The 24,044-nt window shown below is 41.7% G+C and overlaps 1 protein-coding gene across 6 annotated transcripts in view; it reads left to right on the top strand.

The window, feature by feature from the left end:
* Positions 1-14,002, top strand: part of sox13 (SRY-box transcription factor 13) — a 65,223-nt gene extending 51,221 nt beyond the window's left edge. For all 6 annotated transcript variants that reach the window (XM_080461757.1, XM_080461760.1, XM_080461758.1 and 3 more), the window contains 7 exons: positions 2,054-2,130; positions 3,616-3,784; positions 5,605-5,729; positions 9,178-9,283; positions 9,750-9,920; positions 12,516-12,732; positions 13,487-14,002. In XM_080461757.1, coding sequence (XP_080317883.1) covers positions 2,054-2,130; positions 3,616-3,784; positions 5,605-5,729; positions 9,178-9,283; positions 9,750-9,920; positions 12,516-12,732; positions 13,487-13,805 — 1,184 coding nt within the window. In that variant the 3' untranslated portion in view covers positions 13,806-14,002. The remainder of the gene's footprint in view (positions 1-2,053; positions 2,131-3,615; positions 3,785-5,604; positions 5,730-9,177; positions 9,284-9,749; positions 9,921-12,515; positions 12,733-13,486) is intronic.
* The last annotated feature ends 10,042 nt before the right edge of the window (positions 14,003-24,044 follow it).

Raw genomic sequence — 24,044 nt, 5'->3', positions numbered from 1 at the left:
TAATTATCTTGACATCGGTTATCCAGATCTGTGATCTGCATCACGTGATAACCTTTATTGGTCAGGTGGCCCGGATTTTAGCCTGGGATCCTTAAGACTTCTTGTAGATTTAAGATTTCACTTTGTGTGCAGTGTGATCAGATTTGGCAATCAGGACAGGAAATACAAGGTATTGATTTTAAACCAGTGGAGGGACATACTGTTTGTGCTCACTCACAACACATGACAGCAACCAGATGCATTAAAGTAGGGATGCATATGATACCACTTTTTTAAAGGACCAGTACAAGTACTTACCTTTAGCTACTTGCTGATACGCCAGAAGGAGTACTTTAAGTATTTAAGCCTAATTCATACTCCAGAAGCAAACAATATATGAAAGTTATTCATGGCTATGAACAACCTCAGCTCAGACTCTTTGTTGATGCTACGCACACCTCCAACAGCCTTAAAGGTGTACTACTGTGTCTACAGTATGCATAGCGTAGTGGGTAGCATCTACACTCTGCGCTACGTGTACTGTGGACTGTAGACTGAGGGACCGAGCTCGCTGTTTGGCGCCACACACATGAGTGTATCAGTCATATTTTAATCATGATTAGCATGTAGCATCGCTGAAATTCTTTAACATGTAGCATATAGCACGGCTTGGAATGAAATCCACCTGGATCCACTGAGCAGTTAATGACTGACATTGAGCTAACTGCGAGTCAAAATTCCTCTGGTGATGAAGATGCTGGTATGCAGTGCAATGCAGATACTTTGCCTTAGTGCCTGGTGACATTCAGAAGTTAACACTTGTGATGAGGCCGATCCAGTACCGGTATTGGGTCCCGATACCAACGCAATTCACGGATCGGAAATTTTCTCTTCAACCTGTTGAGATGTTCGATCCATGAAGCCGCGCCTCTGCTTTACTGTTGCTAAAATGACCAAGTGTCCAACAAGTGTGCTATCCAATTTTTCATGACAACATTTTGCTGTTTAGGCATATTTTACGCTCAAAACACTGCAAAGCAACATATCAACGTGGATGCTTGCAAAGCCGTTGTACAGTGAAGCGGCCGCTCTGCCGCCAGACGTCACCATTTTAAAACGCCAGCTCCCCGAGGAGAACGACACTGTCCGCAGCATCAAAACAATGAAAAGCAGCTCCTCCATGCTGTCAGCAGGCGATCCACACCTCCGTGAATCTGCGTCCTACTACGTAGAACTCTGTGAAAATAGTCCCAGTCGTTTGTGCTGCATGAGAGCTGGAAACACTGCTGTTTGTGCTGTGTCGCTAAAGCATTTCTCCAGGGATTAATAAAGTGATTCTGAGGTTTTAAAGATAAAACAGGTTTATTATGAGATGACGACGTCACACAGACCCCCACATTGTCCAAATTGAACAAAAATAGTTTGTACTGCTTCCTTTTTCTGACCTTATGCCTTATGACCTTGCCTTTTGGGAGAATACATGTATACATTCGCACATTTCATACTTGCCAGTAGAGAGGAGTTTATTACAGCCTCATATAAAGTCAACAATAATGATAACACTATCAAAGCAACCAGAGCTCTGATATTGGAATAGTTTCAGTATCGGCAGATATCCAAAGTCAGGTATCGGTATCAGATCGGAAGTGAAAAAATATAGATCAGTGCCCTCCCAGTTAACACCCTAACATCTTTCACACAAGCCTACTAATCAACTTAATAGGGATGAAATATCTAAGCCTACTGAATGTATAGAGCAGCTCATCACGTGTCGTGTCATCAGAGGTTCATCAGAGTACACCTGGAGTGCTCAGGGCCATGCCTCTCTTTCTCCCGACAATTGAACCAACATGTTCACTCGGGGGTTTTGTGTTGAGTCATGCATAGTGGTTTTGTCCTTAATGTGACTCCCTCTCCAACACCTGGTAACTTGTGTGTCAGTCCACCAACTGTTGGTTTCCATCAGATCTTTGGGGACCGTTGGAATATAAAACTGTGTGAAGCTAAATCTGGGTGACTAAAACAGATGTGCAACAGTTGAAAGTCTTTTTCTCTTCTTCTTACACCCTTCCAGCTGTGGACTACTCCATGCAGCTGCTGCAAAACACTCACCCCACCTCCGTCAAGAGAAGCAGTGGTTCCTTCCGACAGGTACATGTCACCGTATTTACTTAATTATAATTCTTTTTGTTGTGGGTTATTGTAAAGCAGGGGTTACCAACCTATTTAGAAACGGAGAGCTATATCATGGGTACTGAGTCATACGAAGGGCGACCAGTTTGACACACTCCTCTGAATTAACAAATTTGCTCAGTTTTCCTTTAGTTATATTATTATTATTATTGATACTCATCTATGTGAAGACACTGATCACATTGTTGATTTAGTTGGGTTCTGTTGTACTCTATCATTGTAAGAGTGCTTTGAGATGTTTGTTGATGTGATTTAGCGCTTTACAAATAAAATTGAATTGAATTGAGTTTCTCACAATAATTATCAACAGTGACAAAAACATTTCATAGTTGTTTTCGTTGTTTTTGCTGAGCTTAAAACCCCTGGGCTAGCGAAAATGAGCCATTTTTTCTATGAAAAACAACAAAAACAACATTTCATAGAAAAAATGTCCCATTTTCACTTGCCCAGGGGTCGGCAACCTTCAACTCTAGAGCCATTTGGACCCGTTTCCCACTGAAAAGAAACTCTGGAGCCACAAAACCATCTCGGCATAAAAATGAAGAGAACACTGCAGAAATTGATTTTAACCTCTATGCTACGCAGCCGCTACAATGTTATTCAATCGGCACATGTCTGCGGGAGTTCAGGGTTCTTAGAACCATGAGTGAGTGGTCAGGCTGATGTCAATCAGTTGTGTAGATCCAGATAATTTAATGTTAAGTGAATAATTGCTGCTGTCTGTGACAGTGTGGTGAAGAAGTGAAGGACCTTCGTCAGCGACGATCCTCCACACAGCGCACTAGGGATCTAAACATCACGTATTATAAACATATTTTTTATTTACTTTATTATTAGGATATTGTCATTTTTAAAGCTTTATAAATGAAGAGCAACAGAATAACATTACATTTTAGACGCAGCTCATTTGAACAGGCCTGTGGGCGACTCGTGTGGTCCTTGGGGGCGAAGTGGTGTCCGCAGGCACTGCGTTGGTGACCCCTGTTGTGAAGAGTGTGCATGCATTTGCTTGACTGTGCAATTAATATCATGTTAAAGAAAGTGAATCCCTTTGAATTAAATAAACATCATCCCTCCTTGGTATTGGCGAGGCTGAAAAGCTTTTGGAAGACGCCACGCCCTTTGTTCAATGGAATTGCTGCATCTGTGTTTTGTGCCAAGTGTATTTGCAATGCAGCTTCTCAAGTTTGGACAGTTCTGCACAGTTTAATTCAACAAAAGGGAAGAAAGGTCGATGATAACTCCACAACAAAAGCGCTCCAATATAAATGCTTGTAAAGGTGCAACAGATGTGCTCCAACACGCCGAATGCTGCCGTGTGTTCTGGGAACACTACGCCCGCATGCCCTCGCCCTTTTGTGGTTAGGTATGAATGTTTGCAAGTGGCCGCGCCCCATTCTCATCGCTCGCTGCATGTGTGTTATTTTTTTTTTGTTCCTGCAGGAGTCATCCACTCAGCCCCTGAACCTGACCTCCAAGCCAAAGGGGCTTGAGCTGGGGAAGACCCCCAGCCCGCAGAGCCTGGAGCTGGGCTCGTTGGCCCTGCAGGGGGCCTACCGAGCCCGGGACCTCCAGAGAGAGATGTCCCGCAGCCCACAGCGCTCCGCCCTCAGTGAGTTGTGCACACAGCTGGAGGCCTCCCACCGACAATGGCACACAATATCGTTCTGTGGAAGAAGCTCCAGCGCACAATGTATTCAATCCGCTTTATTCATAGACTGCAGACGCCTCTTTCATACCGGAAAACAATTGTTATTATTAATATACTCTCTGAGGTGGCATGTTGGCAATAAGACTGATTTATTTATTGTTATCTATGATGCCCAATTTTGATTTTATATGAATTTGGAATTTTTTTGTGTTAATACTTCCTGTTTCTGTTGTAAATGAATAACAATCACAGAAGACATACATTTTCTCATAAAAACACATTTTTATGATAGACTGTCACTATGCGCTTTTTGAACACATCCACTGGGATTTTAAACCTATTAGAATATTTTTCATTCTAAGTTCAGAAATCCGTTTAACATTTTCTAACACAATCTCTTTTCTAAACATTTAATTGTGTTATTCAGGATTGTCTCGCGAAAATTCACGAACACATCCAAATTGTGAATACTGTAAAGAGTTAAAAGAATTACTATGAAACTTTTAAATGTTCTTTTTTGATTATAATCTAATAATTAATAATTACTTATATTGTAACTGAAGGAGCCCCTTTTAATATCTTTGTAATTATTTCATTTCTGGGTGTGCCGACAACAAATGTTCAGGTTTAGGACTGACCTAGTTATGCTCACACACATTTATTTGTTTCTAGTTTGGCTCTGCTTATTTTAACTTCGTTTGTTTGAAAGTTATTTTGACATATTTAATTTACAGACAATCCCTGATGATAATCCATTAACGGGATGAGTCACGTGGAGGAGGAATAAACATTTGAGATGTTTTGGGATTATTGGCCGTGACAATAAAGTTGTGATATGTCGCCACATGAAATTAGTGAAACCGCTATATATTTTGCCACAACGATTAATGACATGTTTGTGATGTGTCACTGATTTGAGGTTCACTGCAAAGGAAGAGTTTTAATGTACACCTGATTCAAGAGGTTGACTTGTGTTCTTGTTTATCACAGTTTTTATCACTGTACTGAACAATATTATCACATGTTGAACTGATATTGTACAGAAGATTCATATTCTATTCAAGTATTGCAAAAGTATCACATAAAGCAGTATTAGATTTACGGTAAAGACATTGGTATTGCTACACAACCGTTTTTTGACCTGAGGCTACTTTAGCATAATTCTGAGAGTTTCATCCTCCAGTGTCTGGGAGCTGTAGTGTACTGAGCATTGTGCTAACATATGTTCTGGATTCTTACCATGATACATTTGATAAGAAGTGTTATGGATGTGAAACAACATTTCTTTACATGATATCTATAAAGCTTTATAGCGTCAGGCTTTGGAAGTGTGGGAATAGACGGGACGCTAAACGGCTGGAACTTCTGCCACCTCATGTAACCACTTCAACTCAAACGTTTACATTCGTCCACGTTTGTGTGAAACTTCTTTGCTCCGGCACTTTATGAAAAAAAGGTGTTTCCCACATTGTTGCCAGGAACTGTGTGAGTTAACAGCCGTAGCCGGCAGTGTTTTCTTTATCCGGTGATCTTCATGCCGCACCAAACTGTTAACGCCTAGACACAAAAGACTGAGCGGTGGCGTTCTTTAAGATCTTGTGAGACCTTTCAAAGACACAATACGATATTGGCTAATCAGCTAGTTTTTGTGAAGCCACATGGTGATGATGTAAATTTATTTTAAAAGGTGACTCATTGTATTATCATGCGTGTATTTCCAATGACTTCAACTTCTTGTTGTTGTTTTCTGGGCTCGCGGCCACCTCTCCTCCTGCCTTCAGGTTTCCTCGGGGATGGAGACGTTGTCACTCAGGCCATTCACGACGCCCAGCAGCTCCTCAGGAGTCACGGCAGCGGCGGGCGAGAGAGGGAGCGGGACAGGGAGCGAGACGCCGCGAGCAAGATGGTAAGCCGACGTTCAAACTGTGCGTAAGGCACGAGCTGGACGGCTCCTGTCGTTTCACTTACCAGAGTGTAAATTGTCTTGGTTGTAGGTGTAACTGAATCTTTATAATCCGTCACAAATCCAGATTCACAAGAACGTGTAGCTAACCAACTTCCTCCATCTCCAAAGGTTTGACTTACCCAGGAGATATTTTGATGAATTGTCTAATTTCTTTTTTTAAGAATGTAATTAGCTGACAAATTCGGCATCAGGTATGTGTTTCAAATGGGAAATTGTTCTCAAGACAAGTGATACCTTATAAGCCAGTAAACCGAGGCAAAGCAAATATATTTATAGAGCTCCCTTCAGACACAAGGCAATTCAGTGCTTTACAGAGGAATGAAAGAGAGAAATTGAAGCTTTCCAAAGAACAAAATAAACATATCGAAGCTTGAAAAAGAAATAAGAGCAATAGGTTATAGCTTTATAAAGAAAAAAGATAAATCTATTAAAGCTTTATAAAGAGATACAAGAAATACCTTAAAGCAAGCAGTTAAGAAAGTTTATATGAAGTAATTAAGAGTATGAAATGCTTTAAAACCTCTCACACACACACTCATCCTTTCCACTGGATCAACTTTACTTTTCCCACATTGTTATTTGTCGTCTCAAATCTCCTTCAAATATTCTGCCCTCTCGTCGGAGAACCCCACATGTCATGCTGTTCCAGGTATTCGCAAACAACGGACCTGTTCTGCACATCCAACATAGAAATAATACATTTGTACATGAGCGGAGGAAGCGCTTCACTGCATCACTTCAAAAATCAATCTGCGATTAAAGTCTGTCCGGAGTCCTGAGGGATGGACTACTAGTAAATGTTTTGTCACGCTAAGCCTCGAGTTGCTCATGTACCTCAGCCAGATTCTATGAGAATCATCTAGAACAGTGAAGCTGAGAAAAAGGACAATATGACCTTGTTCACACAACGTTTCAGGTGAAACCAAATCTTTTCTGCGTTTATGTTTCAGAGAAGTTCTGCATTTGCACAGCAACGTTTTGAAAACAATGTGTGTTTCCATGGAAATGGCAGAAATGCTGAAAACAATGTAGTTAGTTCAATTTACTTAGCAAGTTTTTAAAAAGTTCCACCTTGGGAGCAGTTTTCAACAGATTGCATTTTCACTGGCTCCGAGCACCGTTGTCATGTAAACGGACACTCAAAGTAATACAAACAGTTTTGTGCTTACACTTAGAAACATTTTGTAAACGGGGCCTAAATAAATGTTAATGTGTCATGAAGATTATCAGAAAAACTTAAATTGGTGGATTTTGGACATTATGACAGGTATGGAAATGACCCCCCCAAAAAAAGTACATTAAACAAGCAGACAATGCAAAGCGATGGCAGCGGTGATGGAAAAACGTTCTGTGTGCAAACTGAGGACGCCTCCTCCATTCGTCTGCGTCTCCCTGACTGATGTGCCGGGGTTTAATGGAGTCTGGTGTAGGGTTACGGGGAGTCCTGCTCCTCCGGAGGGTTGGACTGATGGACGAATGGCCCAGCTGGGTTTGCGCACACATACAAACACATTGTCACAGCTCGCTTCCACTCTTTTAAGCAAACTACAGTCATGTGCTGCATTGGAAGAAGAAAACACAACAAGCACATGAATTATGTGCTATTAAATGTCTGAAAATTGTTCCGATTGTTCAGGAAAACAAATTAAAGCACCACCTGGGAAGTGCTTCTTTGTTTTGGTTCCTGTAAAAATACTTCTTCTATTCTTGGTGCTGGGTTTTCATTCTTGAAGGTAGCTGCAGCTCTGGTCCCAGTCTGGTCCTGAGCAACAGCTGCTGCAGCCTCACAATACCACAAAGGCCTCAGTGTGGCATTGACGGAGCCACCTGCCCTCCCCCTTTGTCCACACCCGTACTCCGACTCTCCTGCTGCACCTCAGAATTTTCACCGATACACTCCCATTTTGGAATGACACATAAATATAACTTAACAGCCTGGGAGCGGCTGACGGATAATGCACCGACGACAGTTTTGTAAATTCTGAGTCCTGCTGGTCTCCTTCACCGTTCCTCCTCTCAGATAATAAACACCATTCTTCCTCTCCGCTGGCTGTTGTTGTTTCCAGTCTTTGCATTTACAGCCCTGCGGTGGAGCAGCAGCTGATATGAAGCGGCGTGCTGCGTCTTCACCTTAAATAGAAACTCCGTGCAACACGGTCCACATTCAACCGTCTCCATGTGCCAGAGTGTGAATACAAGTCACAGCTCCCAAAACGTTTACACCAGCAAAATCTTTGCACACATAGAAACGGGCACAAACTTAACGTTTTGAAGTGAAAAGGCTAAGCTTTCATAGTTTTGGGGGGTGTTTACATGACAAAGGTGCTCGGAGTCACTGAAACGGAATCTTTCTAAAACTCTTTGGCGCCATCTCCATAGAAATGTGGGAAAATACAACTTTTCTAAAATGCTGATACTGAGCGTGCTCACCATGGCTGTAGTAAATAGTTCTTTGGCTCATGCTCAGTAGATGAACAATAACAATGTTTTCCTTCACACTGTCATGACTCCCAGTCCATTTTCTCCTGGGACTTTGTGGTTTTATACTTGAGTCCCTGTAATAACAATCCAACTTCGTCATCTGTCCATATTAAAGTCTGTGTACTCCCATTGTTAATGTTTAAGGTGCATTGACCTCAGGGTGGTTGCATTACAAAAACAAACAACAGCACCAACTAGTGGCCTATTATTAAAACTGCATAGTTTTCAACATTTCTGACGTTTCCATGTAAACGGACATCGTTTTTAAAATGTTGGTATCTAAATGCAAAACTTTTCGGAAACAGAAATGCAAAAAACTATTTTTTTTTTCACTTAGAACATTGTGTAAATGGAGCCTTAGTAAAAATGAGCAGTTATATGTACATACAAACTGGATTAGATACTTGCGTTTTAACCCTACGTGCTCGCCCAGTTGGCTGTTATCGTCTCGAGCATCCCTGAACGAGATAAAGTGGTTTGGAGATGGATAGATGGATAGACTGATTTCAAAATAGAACTCCCTGTCAAAATGAATACTTGAAATCGGAACAAATATAGTTTTCTAATTCTTTATTAAATGATGATCTGGGGCTGCATAATAGTGTGCAATTGTATTGTTCTTGCAATGTCAACATGTAATATCTGTCTCTAAACACCAAGTGAACTGTGATGAATTAGGTTTCTATAGTTTCTGCTCGGCTGCACGAGGTAGATGTGTGGCTGCAGTAACAAACCGTGTGATATGGTGTAAATTGGCAAGAGAAAGAGCACTGTTAGTTTGAGGACCAAATCTTAAAGAACAAAGACATCAACATCATGTGCACAAGTGTGTTTTCTGGAATCAGACTTGTATCTGTGTACCAATCTTCACACTTCACACCATCTGTCCTCCTGTCTGTCTCCTCAGGACTACAAAGATTCCCCTCGCAGCGAGAGGCTTTCTCAGGGCGAGCGAGGCGAGGACAGACGTGGCCTGCCGTCCACGGAGGAGCACCACAGCAGCGACTCGGAGGGTAGGCGTCCTCGGTCGGACACTCCTCAAACACCTGATTCTGCCGGTCTCAGGACACCACCAGAACATTTAAATGTCAAAAAACATCTGCTGCCTTCAGACTCAGAGTTTCCTGTGAAAACTTCACTATCAAGGACGTGGGTGGGGAGAGTGAATCATAAATGCATGTGAATTGAAAGCTTTCAGATGAGAACAAAATGTTGATAGAATGAGTAAAAGGTTAATAACCCATCTGAAAGAGAATCACCAATTTAAGGGTAGTTATGGGTGAATTGGGTGCCACTCCTTTGAAAACACACACACACACACACACACACACACACACACACACACACACACACACACACACACACACACACACACACACACACACACACACACACACACACACACACACACACACACACACACACACGGAGTGACTAAGGTATTCCATAGAAATTCAGCCTCTCGCTGTTTTTGTGTAGGTGCTCTGCCTGTCTCTGCTCAGGGCGGCTACGCCGACGCCCGGCCCCCTCCGTCCTCGGGCCACATCAAGAGGCCCATGAACGCCTTCATGGTTTGGGCCAAGGACGAGCGCAGGAGGATCCTGCAGGCCTTCCCCGACATGCACAACTCCTCCATCAGCAAGATCCTCGGTGAGTCCTCAGCTGGGTCTTCTTCAATCTTCCGTCCCTCTATCCCTGGGCATCTCTATTGTCTATATTCAAGCCAAGTGATGATACTACTCAATTCTTTGACTTAGGGCCGCTCCTGTTCACTGGAGTACTCTATCTCTGTTTGTAAAATATGCATCCCAGTATTTGGTTTGACCACGTGTGACAGAAGATAAGGATTCTTAAAAGACGGTTAAAAAACGCATACAAACACTAGAGCTGCACAATGTATTGCAAATTTCTCGTTACTGCACAATATACATTATAACTTGGTATTTGAAGGACATAATGGTAACAATTCACCGGCCTGGCTAAATTAGGATAAGCCAGACAATCACACACACACACACACACACACACACACACACACACACACACACACACACACACACACACACACACACACACACACACACACACACACACACACACACACACACACACACACACACACACACACACACACACACACACACGTTAGTACAACATCACTTGTAGGACTCCCATGCTCCAGTGGTGCAAGGGAGCTTTGACGGGGGTGCAGAATACCTTTTGAAGAATTTTATCAAATCTAATAATTGGAAAATAAAAGGTTTAATTATTCTCATAAAAAAGGTTTCACGTCTGAATTTGTTGAAAGTTGAGAACAGCATGAGAAAGGTTTAGCATTGTATTTCTTATGGATCTTAAAAACCTTTAACACTGGAAAATCCACCCGAGGGCACATTCACTGACGTAGGTCACATGCTTGCTTTACACGCTTACATTCCATTGTATTGTCTGGAGTTGTTCACATAGAAACACACCCATGAAATCATCCACTTAAACCAAACTGCATTGTCACTGAACAGTGTTCGGCGTCACATATGACAGCAGAGGACCTCCCACCTGTGTGGGTGGAGGTGCATTAGCCAATTGGGCGATTATGAGGAGTCATTGTGGCCATTGACAACGTCCACTTCTGAAAACTTTCTGTTGACCGCATTGACTTATTAAAGGTGATTGCACACCCAACAACCTTTTCTCAACACACCCTCTGCTTGCTTATAATTTACCAAAACAGTCAATTATAAAGAACAAAAACTTGTAGAAACCAGGTACTTTTTTGGGTTTTGTCCATGTCCATTAGCATTGTTAAGTTTGGCAGTGTTCACAACAGGCTATTGTGTTCATTCTGCAGGGTGTCTTTTCATATTCTGAACAAACATTGTTGAGTATCAAAGAGAAGAGTTCTCAAAGCACTCTATTGGACGACTTCCTGGAAGTTTAGTTTGTGAGGGAATGTTAAATTCTATTGGCAGAGATCATACATGTATTTAAAGGTGGAAACAGATGCAACTGGTGTAGAATTCATGGGTCCAAAATGAAAGGCAGATCTTATTCTCATACAGTCCTACCTCAATTATCTGGATCTGCACTGTGCATCACGTGCTAACCGTCTGTGGCATGGTGTTAGGCAGCGAGCCGTCCAGCCGTCATTTGGGTGGTCCATTTTCGGAAAAGACGGCCAGAAAAATAGCGGACGTGTTGCTCAAAACCATCTAAAATATGTGTTTAATGGCCATCACTACTTGTCACCGTCTAATTTTGTCTAAATCCATATTTTGTGCCAGAATATAGCTAATTATTGTCTGGAATACACAACTTTCAACTGACTTCCGATTTTGGATTACAAACAGTAACGAGCAGCGTGATTGGTCAATTGACACCACGTGGTATATACGTTTTGTTTGTGTGACTGTGACGTACTCAGGCCTTGTGATCGAAGCTATAAAAGGCCTGCAGATAACAAATATGATCCAATATTCGATTAAACACTAATAAGAGGATAATAGAAACTCATTCAGAGTTCAGAGTCTACAGGTTCTCAGTTTAGGGGAGCAGGTAGAAGCAACATGTCAACCACAGGGGGCATAAACAAGCATATAGTGAAGTTTGGAGTGATGTGAGTCCGTTACAGGTACAGGTGGAAATCACCACCAACGAAAAGAAGCCATTACCTTAAAAGGAAAAACGACACCATTTAAACAAAGTAAGAAAGAATATAGCAAATTAAAGTCAATGCAGACTAACAGAAATTTAAATGTACATTTTCTTAACCAAACTTTTTATTCCCTTTGCGTCCTGGTACCAAATTATCCCCGGTGGTTTGGGACCCCCGATGTAAACTATACATATAAGGAACTGTATTGTACACTGTTTTGTTACATGCACAAACCTCTTTTCATCCAATTGAAGCTTTAAAAGGAATAACGCACTTGTTAAACATGCTATACATGTAGTAATGAAAAAAATCTAGGTTTTGATTTACAACACACTGTGTTGCCATGATTTTAATTATCCAGACACACGAGAAAGTGCATCTGGATAATCGAGGTAGGACTGTATTTCCTTTTCACTGAAGTATCTCAAAACTATTTTGACATGTTTAACTGAATGTGAATGAATTTCTATTGCAAGGACGCTCAGATTTGGTGGAAAAAAAACTTTATTAATTAAAAAAAAAAGCTATTATTTGGAAGGTGAAGTACATTTTTGGGAGTTAGAGCTGAAGGGGTTATCTGTGTGTGTGTCCAGGCTCCAGGTGGAAGTCCATGTCCAACCAGGAGAAGCAGCCATACTATGAGGAACAGGCCCGGCTGAGCCGGCAGCACCTGGAGCGATACCCCGACTACAAGTACAAGCCCCGCCCCAAACGCACCTGCATCGTGGAGGGCCGACGGCTCCGGGTGGGCGAGTACAAGGCCATGATGAAGAGCCGCAAGCAGGAGCAGCGAGCCACCTACACACACAGGTAGGAGGCGCAGAAACCCAAGAGCAAGATGTCCTGGTAACATGCCACAAAATGTCTGTCTGGACGACTGCTGACCTCAAATAATTAGTGTTGTGAATGTGCTAGCTAACTCGCTCGTTAAAGTCCCAGTTAATGTCCAAGTGACTCGCACTTTTTCTTTTTCAGATGTTGTGTTGCTGCTTCTTCTCATTCATTCATGAGTCAGTTTCTTTCAAGAAACATGAACATCCAGAATATAGAGCGTCTTCTTCCCACTAACATCCAGATTATAGAGCGTCTTTGTCCACGAACATCCAGATTATAGTGTCTTCTTCCCAGTAACATCCAGATTATAGAATGTCTTCTTCCCAGTAACATCCAGATTATAGAGCGTCTTCTTCCCACTAACATCCAGATTATAGAGCGTTTTCCTGCACTAACATCCAGATTATAGTGCGCCTTCCTCCACTAACATCCAGATTATAGAGTGTCTTCTTCCCAGTAACATCCAAATTATAGAGCGTCTTCTTCCCACTAACATCCAGATTATAGAGCGTTTTCCTGCGCTAACATCTAGATTATAGAGCGTCCTCCTCCACTATCATCCAGATTATAGAGTGTCTTCTTCCCAGTAACATCCAGATTATAGAGCGTCTTCCCCCACTAACATCCAGATTATAGAGCGTCTTCCTCCCTCTGTATTCCCTGCTTTGTGCCATCATGTCCACCAGGTGGAGCTGTGGTCTTTACATGAGTGTGTGTTGTGTGTTTGCAGCCAGTCGGACCCCCAGCAGATCCATTACCCCCACGGCGACAGTCAGTACCCGGGGAGCGGCGGGGGAGGAGGCGGGGGGAACGGTGGCAGTGGTGGCGGCCCGCTCTCTGTGGCAGCAATGACTTTCCACCCCGCGCTGCTGGAGCATTACCTGCCCCAAGCCCCAACTGCCCCACGCAGGGCAGCGGATGGCCAGGAGACCCCCACTTCTCTGCCCCGGGAGAGGGAGAGGGAAAGGGAGAGACAAAAGTGCAGCGAGGGGGAGGAGAGTGATGGAGGGGACCGGAGTGAGGGGGAACTGGTGCTGCTGACGGACTGAAGACAGAGGCGGAAGGGGTTTAAAGAGGGAAGGTGGGAAAGGAAACAAGGAACGATCAAAATGATTATTCCTTGTATAGTTTAGCATTTTGTCAACAACTACACACACTCTCACACACACATCCGTTTCACCTGTTACAGCTCAACAGGCTCTTTCACAACAGTTTGTGTAGATCTCCCCCTGCTGGTCACACACAGTCACCGACACACTTCAAACTATCAAATTCAAAATAATTCTATTGTTTCAATCATGAGAGAAATTACTTACATTTAAAGTCTTGTTTCCTAAGTTTCCCTTTTAACTCCAGACTCTTCAATCAGAAGGTGAAAGTTTCTCAATTGCATCGTTACGTTTCCACGTTTCCAAGAATCATATCTATAGTTTTAAACGTGTTTGAGGTGGAAATGTGAGATTATTTTACAGGATGGAGTTTAGATTGATATGTTAGCTTAGCATCGGGGTCTGCAACTCGTGGTTTTAAAAATTATGTTTTGTACTCCCTCAAATATGATAACTCTTCTTCAAATTCCAGAATCTTCCGTTTTTGCTCTATATGAAGATTTACAAATTGGTTTTGTTGCATCTGACTGGTACGAGAAAACATCTTTCATCATAGGAAACATTGCAGATGCCCATGCTAAGATAACAAGAAGCTAAACTGCATTCATGTGACAGAAACTTGTAGTCATAAATTTATATCTAATTGTTAAAATATGTGTAAAAGTGAGAGATAAAACAGTTTTTTCAACCATTATTGACTGTTGAATTTGCTGATTTTTCCCAAAGTGATCCAAAAAGTTCTTTAATATTAGTATAACCAGTATAATTTTTCATACACAGAGGCTGTTCTGGATCAGTTTTGACCTAATGAGATGGATTGTAGATGGATCTGTTGGTTCACATTTGACAATCAGCTGCTGTGTTTTCATGTTGTATGCAAAATGCTGCATTAATGTGTTAAAACTAGTTTATCCAACAATGTTTTTAAATTACCATATTTTCGGGACTATAAGCCACACCATTTTTTTTTTTTAAGTTGGTTTGGCTAGTCATGTGATTTATATTAAAGGGATCATATGATGCAAAATTCACTTTATAATGGATTTCCAACAGTAATATGTGATACCTGGAATGACACCCCAGAAGTGAAGAAAATCGATCATCTCTCCCTGGCTTGTTTCATCTTTTTAGTGTCATCAGGGGTTTAGCCAATCCCAATTAAGGTAGGCCCTCCCTTTGACCCTCCCACAATTAGGCAGCTCTGCTCTGGCACATGGCACCACAAGAGGAAGTACTTCCTCCTCTTCCCAAGATGGGCATGTGTGGGCGGAGCCAGTCCAGCTCACACAGACACAGCAGATTCTGAATGCAGCTCCTATGATCCAATATTCTAATTGAGGAAATTCAAGGAAAAGCTGGATTTGGGGCAATAAACTAAGCAACTAAACTTAAAGAGGCAAATTAACCTAAATATTTTTCACTGCTGTATATCTGATACAGAAGACAAACTCATTACACACACAGCGAGTTGGAAAGGAGCACATTTTGATGGGTTGATGACAAGGAGGCTTTGAAGCATCAGTTGCATTCACTGAAATCTCATTGGCATCAATAGAAAAGCTTCACTCTTGGTTTTATTGTCTAATGTGAACATACCAAATCACCAATGAGAACACAGTCACCAAACTCTTGTTCACGTTCTTCAGGTCGTCAGCATCTTTCGATGACTGTAGAAATCCTAAAATGTTCAAAACTACCGCGCCGACTGGGAGTGATTTCTCAGTCGACATGTTCAAAATCAAGATTTAAGTAATTTGAATTAATGTTGAGTAGATTCATCCTTAACCAATTTTTATGGCTTATCAGTTTTTTAAAGGGCTTCATTACTCAACCTGTCATTCAAGCAGCATGAAGTATTTGTAATTTGATGCCAAGCTCACAACTGTAACAACAGATGAACGTATCAGAATTGTTTAAAGAATTGATAGAAACTAATTCGCGGGGCATTCTCAAACAAAGCAGTCTTGCTGACTTGTTGGGGTTTTATTTATCAGAATCAACTGTGTGTAGTTTGACACCTGCCTCACCCTTGTGAAGGCCACAGCAAAGGTAAAATAACATACAAGGAGTCTTTTTGTGAACGGATGTGAGCTTGTACAAATGTTTTTGACAAGGGGTTTTGATTTGTTGGGTTTATCCATCAGCATCAATTGCTTGTAATTTGACACCAGCCTCACCATTCAGACTGATGCAGTTAAGCAAGGAGCAGAGGGAGTGTATTAGACTGGTTTTGTGAGCTGATTTCAGCTTGTAAAAAAAAAAGGTTTTTGTTTTTTTTTAACTTGCAAAGTTTTTATCTTTTGGCATCAGTTGCTTGTAATTTGACACCAGCTTCAATGCTGTGATGGCTGCAGCTATGCTTGGAGCAGGTTAATATATGAGAATTGTTTCAGGAGTGGATGTCTGTTTGTAAAAAGTGCTTTGAGGAGCTTTTTTAATCTGTGCAGCTATTGTTTGTAATTTGACACCAGCCTTGCTGTTGAGATGGCTGCAGGTAGGATAGGAGCAGGTAAATGTATCAGAATGAGCTGATGTCAGTTGCTGCAAACTTTGAGGAGCTTTGAAAACAAAATGTTGTTTTGGGGCTTTTATCTCTTTCTTGTCATTTGACTCCAGCCTCATTAGTCAGCTATGCTTGGAGAAGATAACTACAAATTTTCTGTACATGCAGACGTCTTTTTGTCAAGGAACATTTTTGAAGAGTAATGTCTTGTAATGCAGTTGTTGGATTTTTGTCTTTCCCCACATTGTTTGTAATTGGGCACCAGCCTCACAAGAGCAGATAACGGTAATGTTATGAAGACAATGATTAGGCTTCAGTTCGAGTTCTATTCATATATAACTACAGCACATCTATTACCGTACATTCTAACGTCATGAAAAGGACAAAAACAAAAAGCACAACGTTTCCTTGAAAAGGCCAGATTATGAAAGCAGTTTGTATGTTTCTTAGGTGAGTGAAAAAATGTCACTCAGTTTCCTGATATGCAATCCTAATGTATTTTTGATTTGACTTCGACATGTTATAACTAAACAAATCCATGCTAATGATGCTAACGCGTCAGCAGACACTGTACTAAATGACTGTAGGTCTTTAAATTGACTGAATGTTGTTTGTTGTTGTTTTGTTTAAAATCTAATGCTGAAGAATCCTTTTTAAGAAGCTCTATTTGTATATTTATGTAAAATAAGCCTATAGATTAACAGATGCTAGCTACTTAGCTAAGCTACCGAGCTTAGCTTACGTGCTGGAAGTTTGTAAACTGTATCCCACAATCCCTCCTCAGCGGATGAATACACGCCGGACATTAATGTTCTATGTTTTGTTTTTTGCTGTGTTTAGCTACTTGCATGTTAGCATGGAGGCCCCATTTACACAACAACGGTCCAAGTGAAAAATAATTTTTGCATTTCCGTTTCAGAAATGTTTTGCATTCAGAAAACGATGTAGTTGGCATTGTCAGGCCACGACTCAACTCTGTTGGTTGTTTTTGTAATGAGTGTGTAGTTGTGGTATTTTCGCCGTCTCCGCAGAGAGGGAGCCTGAGCATCTTCAGAAAGTTGTGCTTTCGTCCGTTTCCACAGAGATGGCGTTGGCATATTTTTTACAAGTTGCTTTTTTAGTGGCTACGAGTACCGTTGTTGTGCAAACGAACCCCTGAAGTGCAACGAAATGTTTAGCATTTTTACTCCAACGTTGTCGTGTAAACGGGGCCTTAGACTCCATGGCTAACAGTTTTGGACACGGGATATTTTGTATGTTTTGGTGTCTTTGTTCTCATCACTCGGAAACCCTGTGGACTGACAGGACAGTTTTAAGGGAAGGAGAAAAAAGTGTTTGAATCCCACTGTGATCAGCCCACTATTTGCTAAGCGTTAGCTGACAAATCAAAACGTGGGGAAGTGGGCGCCGTTGGCGAGCTCAGGGCCAGCGCTCATCCTCCACATGCTGTACAGAGATGGTTATCAGAGGAAAAAGTCTAATCTTATCGTAGTGGAGACACGTTGAGGAGCCACCCATCGTTATCCCCGCTGATGTAAATATAGAAAGAGACTTTATTTTGTTTAAAAGAGCTTGTGTAATTTAAAGGTGTACATTTCTATGTTTTCAGAGTTTTGTGTTTTTTTTTGTTTTGTTTTTGCAAAGACAATAAATTGGTTGTGTTAATTCTGTTTGGTGTGTGTTTTTCCCTGAAATAATTACGCGACTCTCCCTGGAGGCTGTGCTTGGTTCGGTAATTGCTTTGCTCCAGAAATCAGGTGTCCCACAGGGGTTTTTCTCCTTTATACTTATGACAAGGTGCTTTTCCGTTGACCTGAAGTTGTGTTCCCAAGTTGAAGTGTATCTGTGCAGGCTTGGGAAGACAAATTACCCATAATGCATTTGCAAAAGATACTAGAGGAGATCCGCTCTTCCGAGGACGCCCTGCAAGTAGTTACTCATGACGTATGTTGAGTACGCACTGGCGTTCTAAGAATTGGAAAACGGCCATTATCTATCGACTTTTCCTAAACCCCGGAAGTGTTTTGTTTAGCGGCCATGATAAGGATTGTCCGAATTCTCAATAAGGAAAGGAAGCTCATTGCTTCCTTTAGAGCCTCCTTTAGCTTAGCCACTGATGCTTCCTTTATCAAAGGAGGTGAGCGCATGCTGCCCCACGATTCTTTCCGGCAACAACGTTTAAAGGGACCTGCTCATCGGAGCGTTCTACGACAGCGTATTGTATTCACATGAAAAAAAAAAAATCTACTTTTTCTGAATTAATGACAATTATCTCATAATTATGAGAAAAAACGGTTTGGAGTTATAAACCGGCGGGGTTACACTGTGCTAAGTTGACAAACAAAATAGAAATAAAACTGGATTAAACTTGACAGCTGGGGCATGCATGTTTCCTACAATGGTCTAGCAGAGCTTCTGCTTGGAATAACACACCACTGTCCCATTGATTCAGAACAACAGAGCCAATTTTTTTATTTGTTCAGAAAACATCTCATAAATTCAGAAAAACAGCCAATTTAAAAATAAATCCCCAAAACAGTATCTCAAATTCAGAAAAACAGACCAATTTTTTACTTTTTTCAAAAAACAGCATCTCATAAATTCAGAAAGAGCCCCAACATTTTTATTAATTTCTTCTCATAATGAGATAATTGTCATTAACTTAGAAAAACCGTCAATTGTAATTTATTCATGTGAATGCAATACGCTTCCGCATCGTACAGGGAAACTCACAATGTGGAAAAAAGGGAGCAGATCATGTAAGTTACCAAAGCAATAATCTGCCTTGAATAACTTTAAATCATCTAAAACCCAGATCCCAAATATGAATGTTATGGATGTTGTAAAACCAACCACTTCCTTTCACCAACTCCTTTAGGAAGCCTTCTAACGCCTTTCCTTAACCCTGTGACGTCATCCACGGGGTTAAGGTAAAGTCGATAGATGAGGAGATAGGAGGGACTTTTCGGATGTACCCTTAAAGGGGACATATCATGCTAAATCCACTTTTTTAGCCCTTAAATGCATGTTGTCGTATATTTAGAGTGTTTAGAAGTACAGAAAAGTTCAAAGTAGTCTCTTCAGGTGCTCCGTTGATATCTTTAGGTTCTGTTTTGGTCATATTTTGCGATCCGTTTCGATTTTTCTATTCTCAATTCCGTTTTTTGAACTATTACGTCACAGTATTCCCGGCGGAACTGCCAAATTAGGACATCGACATTTCGAGCAATCCGCCATTTTTGTTTCTCGCTGCGATTTTGTAGTCCAACCGAAGTTACGAGAGGATAAGTCGAAATGTTCGGTTGTTGGATGTAGTAACCCACAAGCTTCGTTACACCGTCTCCCAGCATCAGAACCTTTTCGAAGTGCCTGGTTGAGTTTTATTTTTCACAGAAATGTACCCACATCTGTGGGTAAGGTCATTTTTGTGTGCGCGAAGCACTTTAAGGATGACTGCTTCAGCAACCTCCGCCAGTATAAAGAAGGATTTGCCGAAAGACTTGGTCTGATTGAGCGGTCAGTTCCTTCTATCTATGGAGACGACGAACAGAGCACTTCGGTAAGCTGTATATAACGCTAAAAAGTGTGATGATAAGACGTCCCTGTCATTGTTTTGTTAGCATTAGCAGTTGCACCGTCTTCATATGTTAGCGCTGTGTGCTCGTTTTAGATTATAATGTAACTTCTGTGTTAAATAGTCGTTGTAATACAGGCAGTATTGTAGTAGTGGGCATGGATGGAGAAGTTAGTGTAAATATAGTAACACACCATTGCGTTACATCCATATGAAGACGTTGTTCTTCGGGTGCATCATCGTCATTTTCATCTCGCTCCGCCGGGTCCGACTCTGGCTCCAACATGTATGGCTGGATGGACAAATCTTCCGTTGTTGACATTTTGTAAATAATGTGTGAATATAAAGTTTCTGCGCCGCTAGATAATTGTATCTGTTCTATCAAACTACAAAGATGGCCGAACAGGGCGGCGTTGAACCGAGTATCACCTCTGCAACCTGGAGAGGAGGCGGGGTATGAAGTGTCTCATTTGCATTTGAAGAGACCGCCCCAAAACGAGTTGCTCTCAGAAGCACATCAGAAAAGGGGTAGAAAAGGGGCCTGTGGAGCTCTAATAATGAGGAATTCAGACCCAAGCATTGCAGTTCCGCTTTATATAGACCACAACTGTATGATTTATATGTAAAAAGGAAGGATTTAAAAGCATGATATGTCTCCTTTAAGTCTTTGTGAAATAGGGCTGATTGATGCACTACTCCTCTACTCCAGAGGGGGGCGATAAGACCTAGTTGGAGACATTAAACCAGAGGTCTCCAACCTCGGTCCTAAAGAGCCCCTGTCCTGCAGGTTTTAGCTCTCTCCCTGTTGCAGCACACCTGATTTATTATTGGGCTTTTTCACAACCTTGTTGATGACATCATGAGATTCAGGTAAGCTGAAGCAGGGAGAGAACTAAAACATGCAGGACAAGGGCTCTCCAGGACCGAGGTTGGACACCCCTGCACTAAACATTAAAGAGGTTCCTTCAGGGCCGAGGTCAGAGAGGAAACCATCAACAACACAAAGACAACAAGAACACACATGGACAGAATTTTATCTTTTAATAGGAATATCTTCCCACAACTGTTAAACACTTTTTGTTGCCACTCCCACAGAGTTGTGAAGGATCCCTGTACAGTCAGCTTTTCACAGAATTTCTTACAGTATTTACATCCTCTGTCTCCTTCATCTCGTTTACAATTCAAGTCGAAGCGATAACAAAAAGTCCAAATTGGCATACAAAGAAAAAAAACAATAAAACTTGCGCTTCCTGTACAGTGTTTCGCAAAATGGTTAGTACATTCGCACACGAAACGAGTTACTGTGGAAGGAACTGCAAACGCTGCGACGTTTTAACTGTCAGAGTGGCTCGAGAAGAGTCACGCAATAAATAAACTGCTTTGAAACTCGCTTAAAGGCCCAACGTGAAGGAATTCAATCAGAGCAACACGCACACACGCACGCACGCACACAAATGCACATTAGATGCACGTGTTGGGAACATTTTCAGAAACTTCTCTGAATGGTTGGTCTAATCCCCGGTCAGGCTCCTTTCCACCTTACCCAGCATGTGTTCAGGAATGTTAACGAATAAAAACAAGGAAAACAGTGCAAAAGCTTCACATAAATAAGTTTGGTAAAACTATTTCATCTAATAGCTGATGGTTAATTCAACAGCAGGAACCAAAGTTAAAGTATCTCCACAAATCTGAGGTTTCCAACTGAAAACCATCTAAAACGAGGCTGCTATTCTAATAGATAAAGAGAAAACTGTAGTTGTACAACGAGGACAGCCACGTCAGATGGAGCTAAAACGCAACAGACAGAGTTAAGACTGCTTTTTATTAAAACTGTCGTTTAGAGCAGGGGTGTCCAACACAATCTCATCTTGAGTGGACTGGACTGGTAAAACAGTGACATAATAACCTTTACATTTAAACTTTGGTGCAGAGTATACATGATGAAAACATCTATATTGTTGCAAAACCAAACAATTACTTTGAAAACGACAATATCTCAACATGAAGCCAATTTTAATGAAAAGGTCTGGTGCTGTGAAATGCCGCAAAATCTTCTCCTATAGCTGTTGCATTCTGGGGGTTTACACAAACTCACCATTACAGCATGGCTTTGAGGCCAATGCGAGTTTGCCATCTTGACAATATACCATCTGGGACCAGTAGATGTCTCTGTATGACCTCAACAGCTCTTATTTCAAGTACATGAAAGACTCCTATGTAAGACTTTAAAAACCTGTGAGAGAGAACATGGCTGCGAACTGACACATTAGTAAACCAGCCAGCCATATGGTGCTGCTTCTGCTACATGTTTCACAAATTAAAAGACTTCTCTCCTTTGATTGACCGTTTGGTTTTAACTTTGATTGTGACTTTGCTCACTTTAGAAATTTCTTATTCTGCAACGGCAAAAAAAACAAACTGTAAAAGCTCAGTAAGTCCATGCTGAGATACGTCATTTAAAGCTCTAATTTCACATTTTGACAAAATATGTATAATTTTTCTAATGAACTCTAATTTCTGAAAGTCGAGTGGGAAGGTGGTGACGGGTCCAAAGCTTTTAGGAGAAACCTGTGAAGAATGTATCTGAGATTCAGACTTTTTAGCATCAGCTTCTGCTAAAGAGCGAGAGACGGCATGCGAAGGAAACTGAGACTCCGGCAACACGACAACGTTTCAAGTGAAAAGAGAAAAGTTTCGTTGTGTTTTGGGAGAAAATGGTGCTCCGAGACACTGATAAAACAACGTTTTGAAAACAGCTCCCAAGGTGGAACTTTTCAAAAATGCTAAGAGTAGAAACGGGGGGAAAAGCTATTTCTTGAAAACGGTTCGGCTTCATCTCCATGTTAGATGCTGGAAATGCTGCCACAGAGCATGTGCACCACGGCCGTAGTAAATATTTCTTCTGCACATGCTCAGTAGATGGACAATAACAAGAATGGTGGCTGCTAGAGTGTCAAAAAGTAAAGTAAAGTTTCTAGCGTATTGTTCTCGGGCATGTGTGAGTGGTTTCATTTCTAAAACAAACTGCGGCCACTAGTGGCCCAACATGAAAACTACACTGTTGTCAGCGTTTCTGCCGTTTCCGTGCAAACGGACATCTTTTTCAAAACGTTGTGCAAACACGAAAGTTTTCTGAAAATAAAATGCAGAACTGATGCATTTTCACTTTAAGCGGAATGTAAATGGGACCTAAGATTCAGATTTTAACATCAGCTCAAGAGTTGGGAACAATGCGAAAGGAAAGTGAATAAAACTCCACATGACTACAATGAGAGTCAGAGTTTGGAGGAAACCACGGAGAGAAGGTCTCCTGACTCTCCAGGCTGAATTCCCCACACTGTGTCAGGATTGTGCGTTCAAGCAGCAACTACTTTGGCCTTTTCCTGCACACCTACAAAGCAGACCTCGCTAGTATCGGCTTGCAAACAGAACGCCTTATATTAATAACTAATTGACCTTGGAGCTTTCGGTCATTGCCAGATATGTGCCGTCATACCAGTAAATCCCCCTGAAGACATCCCGCTGCACTGGAGGAGGCGCGGTACTTTTCTCTAGAAGATAAAAACCAGCGGCACGTTTTACATTCCCACTGCGTCCATCTGAAATCCCCTGAAGTCTGAAGTTGCTGGGCTGGTGAATTATTAACCCTGCTGGTTACACGACACCAGCAGCCAGGACAAAGGTTTGAGCTGTGCGTCTGTGGAATGGGAAGATTATGATCATACCTCTGGTGGTTTTCTCTTGATGGCTGCATTACAGATAAGAACTTCACTTTCAAAGAAGTTCCAATACAGTTCAGTTCAGATAATCAATTACTGGGAATCTTTCTTTTAAAGGACAGTAAAGTGGCTGAATTCAAGAGACAATGGGCTTTGAGTGGACCAAACCATTGATCCCTCCACATGTTTATTGTTAAAAGCAACATGTGATGGAAGAAAGACGCACTTCATTCAACTTCAGCAGGTCTGATAAGTCACAGACGGAGGACAAGAACGAGTCGGAGAGTGTGGAGCAGGGAGGAGAGGAAGCTCTGCAGGTCAAGGTGGCCTCCACACAGGAGGAGGAGGAGGAGGAGGCGAACCAGGTCGGGATTTTCCAACAG

This window comes from Lipophrys pholis (genome assembly GCF_963383615.2).
Source record: "Lipophrys pholis genome assembly, chromosome: 4".
NCBI lineage: Eukaryota > Metazoa > Chordata > Actinopteri > Blenniiformes > Blenniidae > Lipophrys > Lipophrys pholis.
The sequence above is the reverse complement of the archived record's forward strand: the minus strand, read 5'-3'. Positions and strand labels throughout refer to the sequence as shown.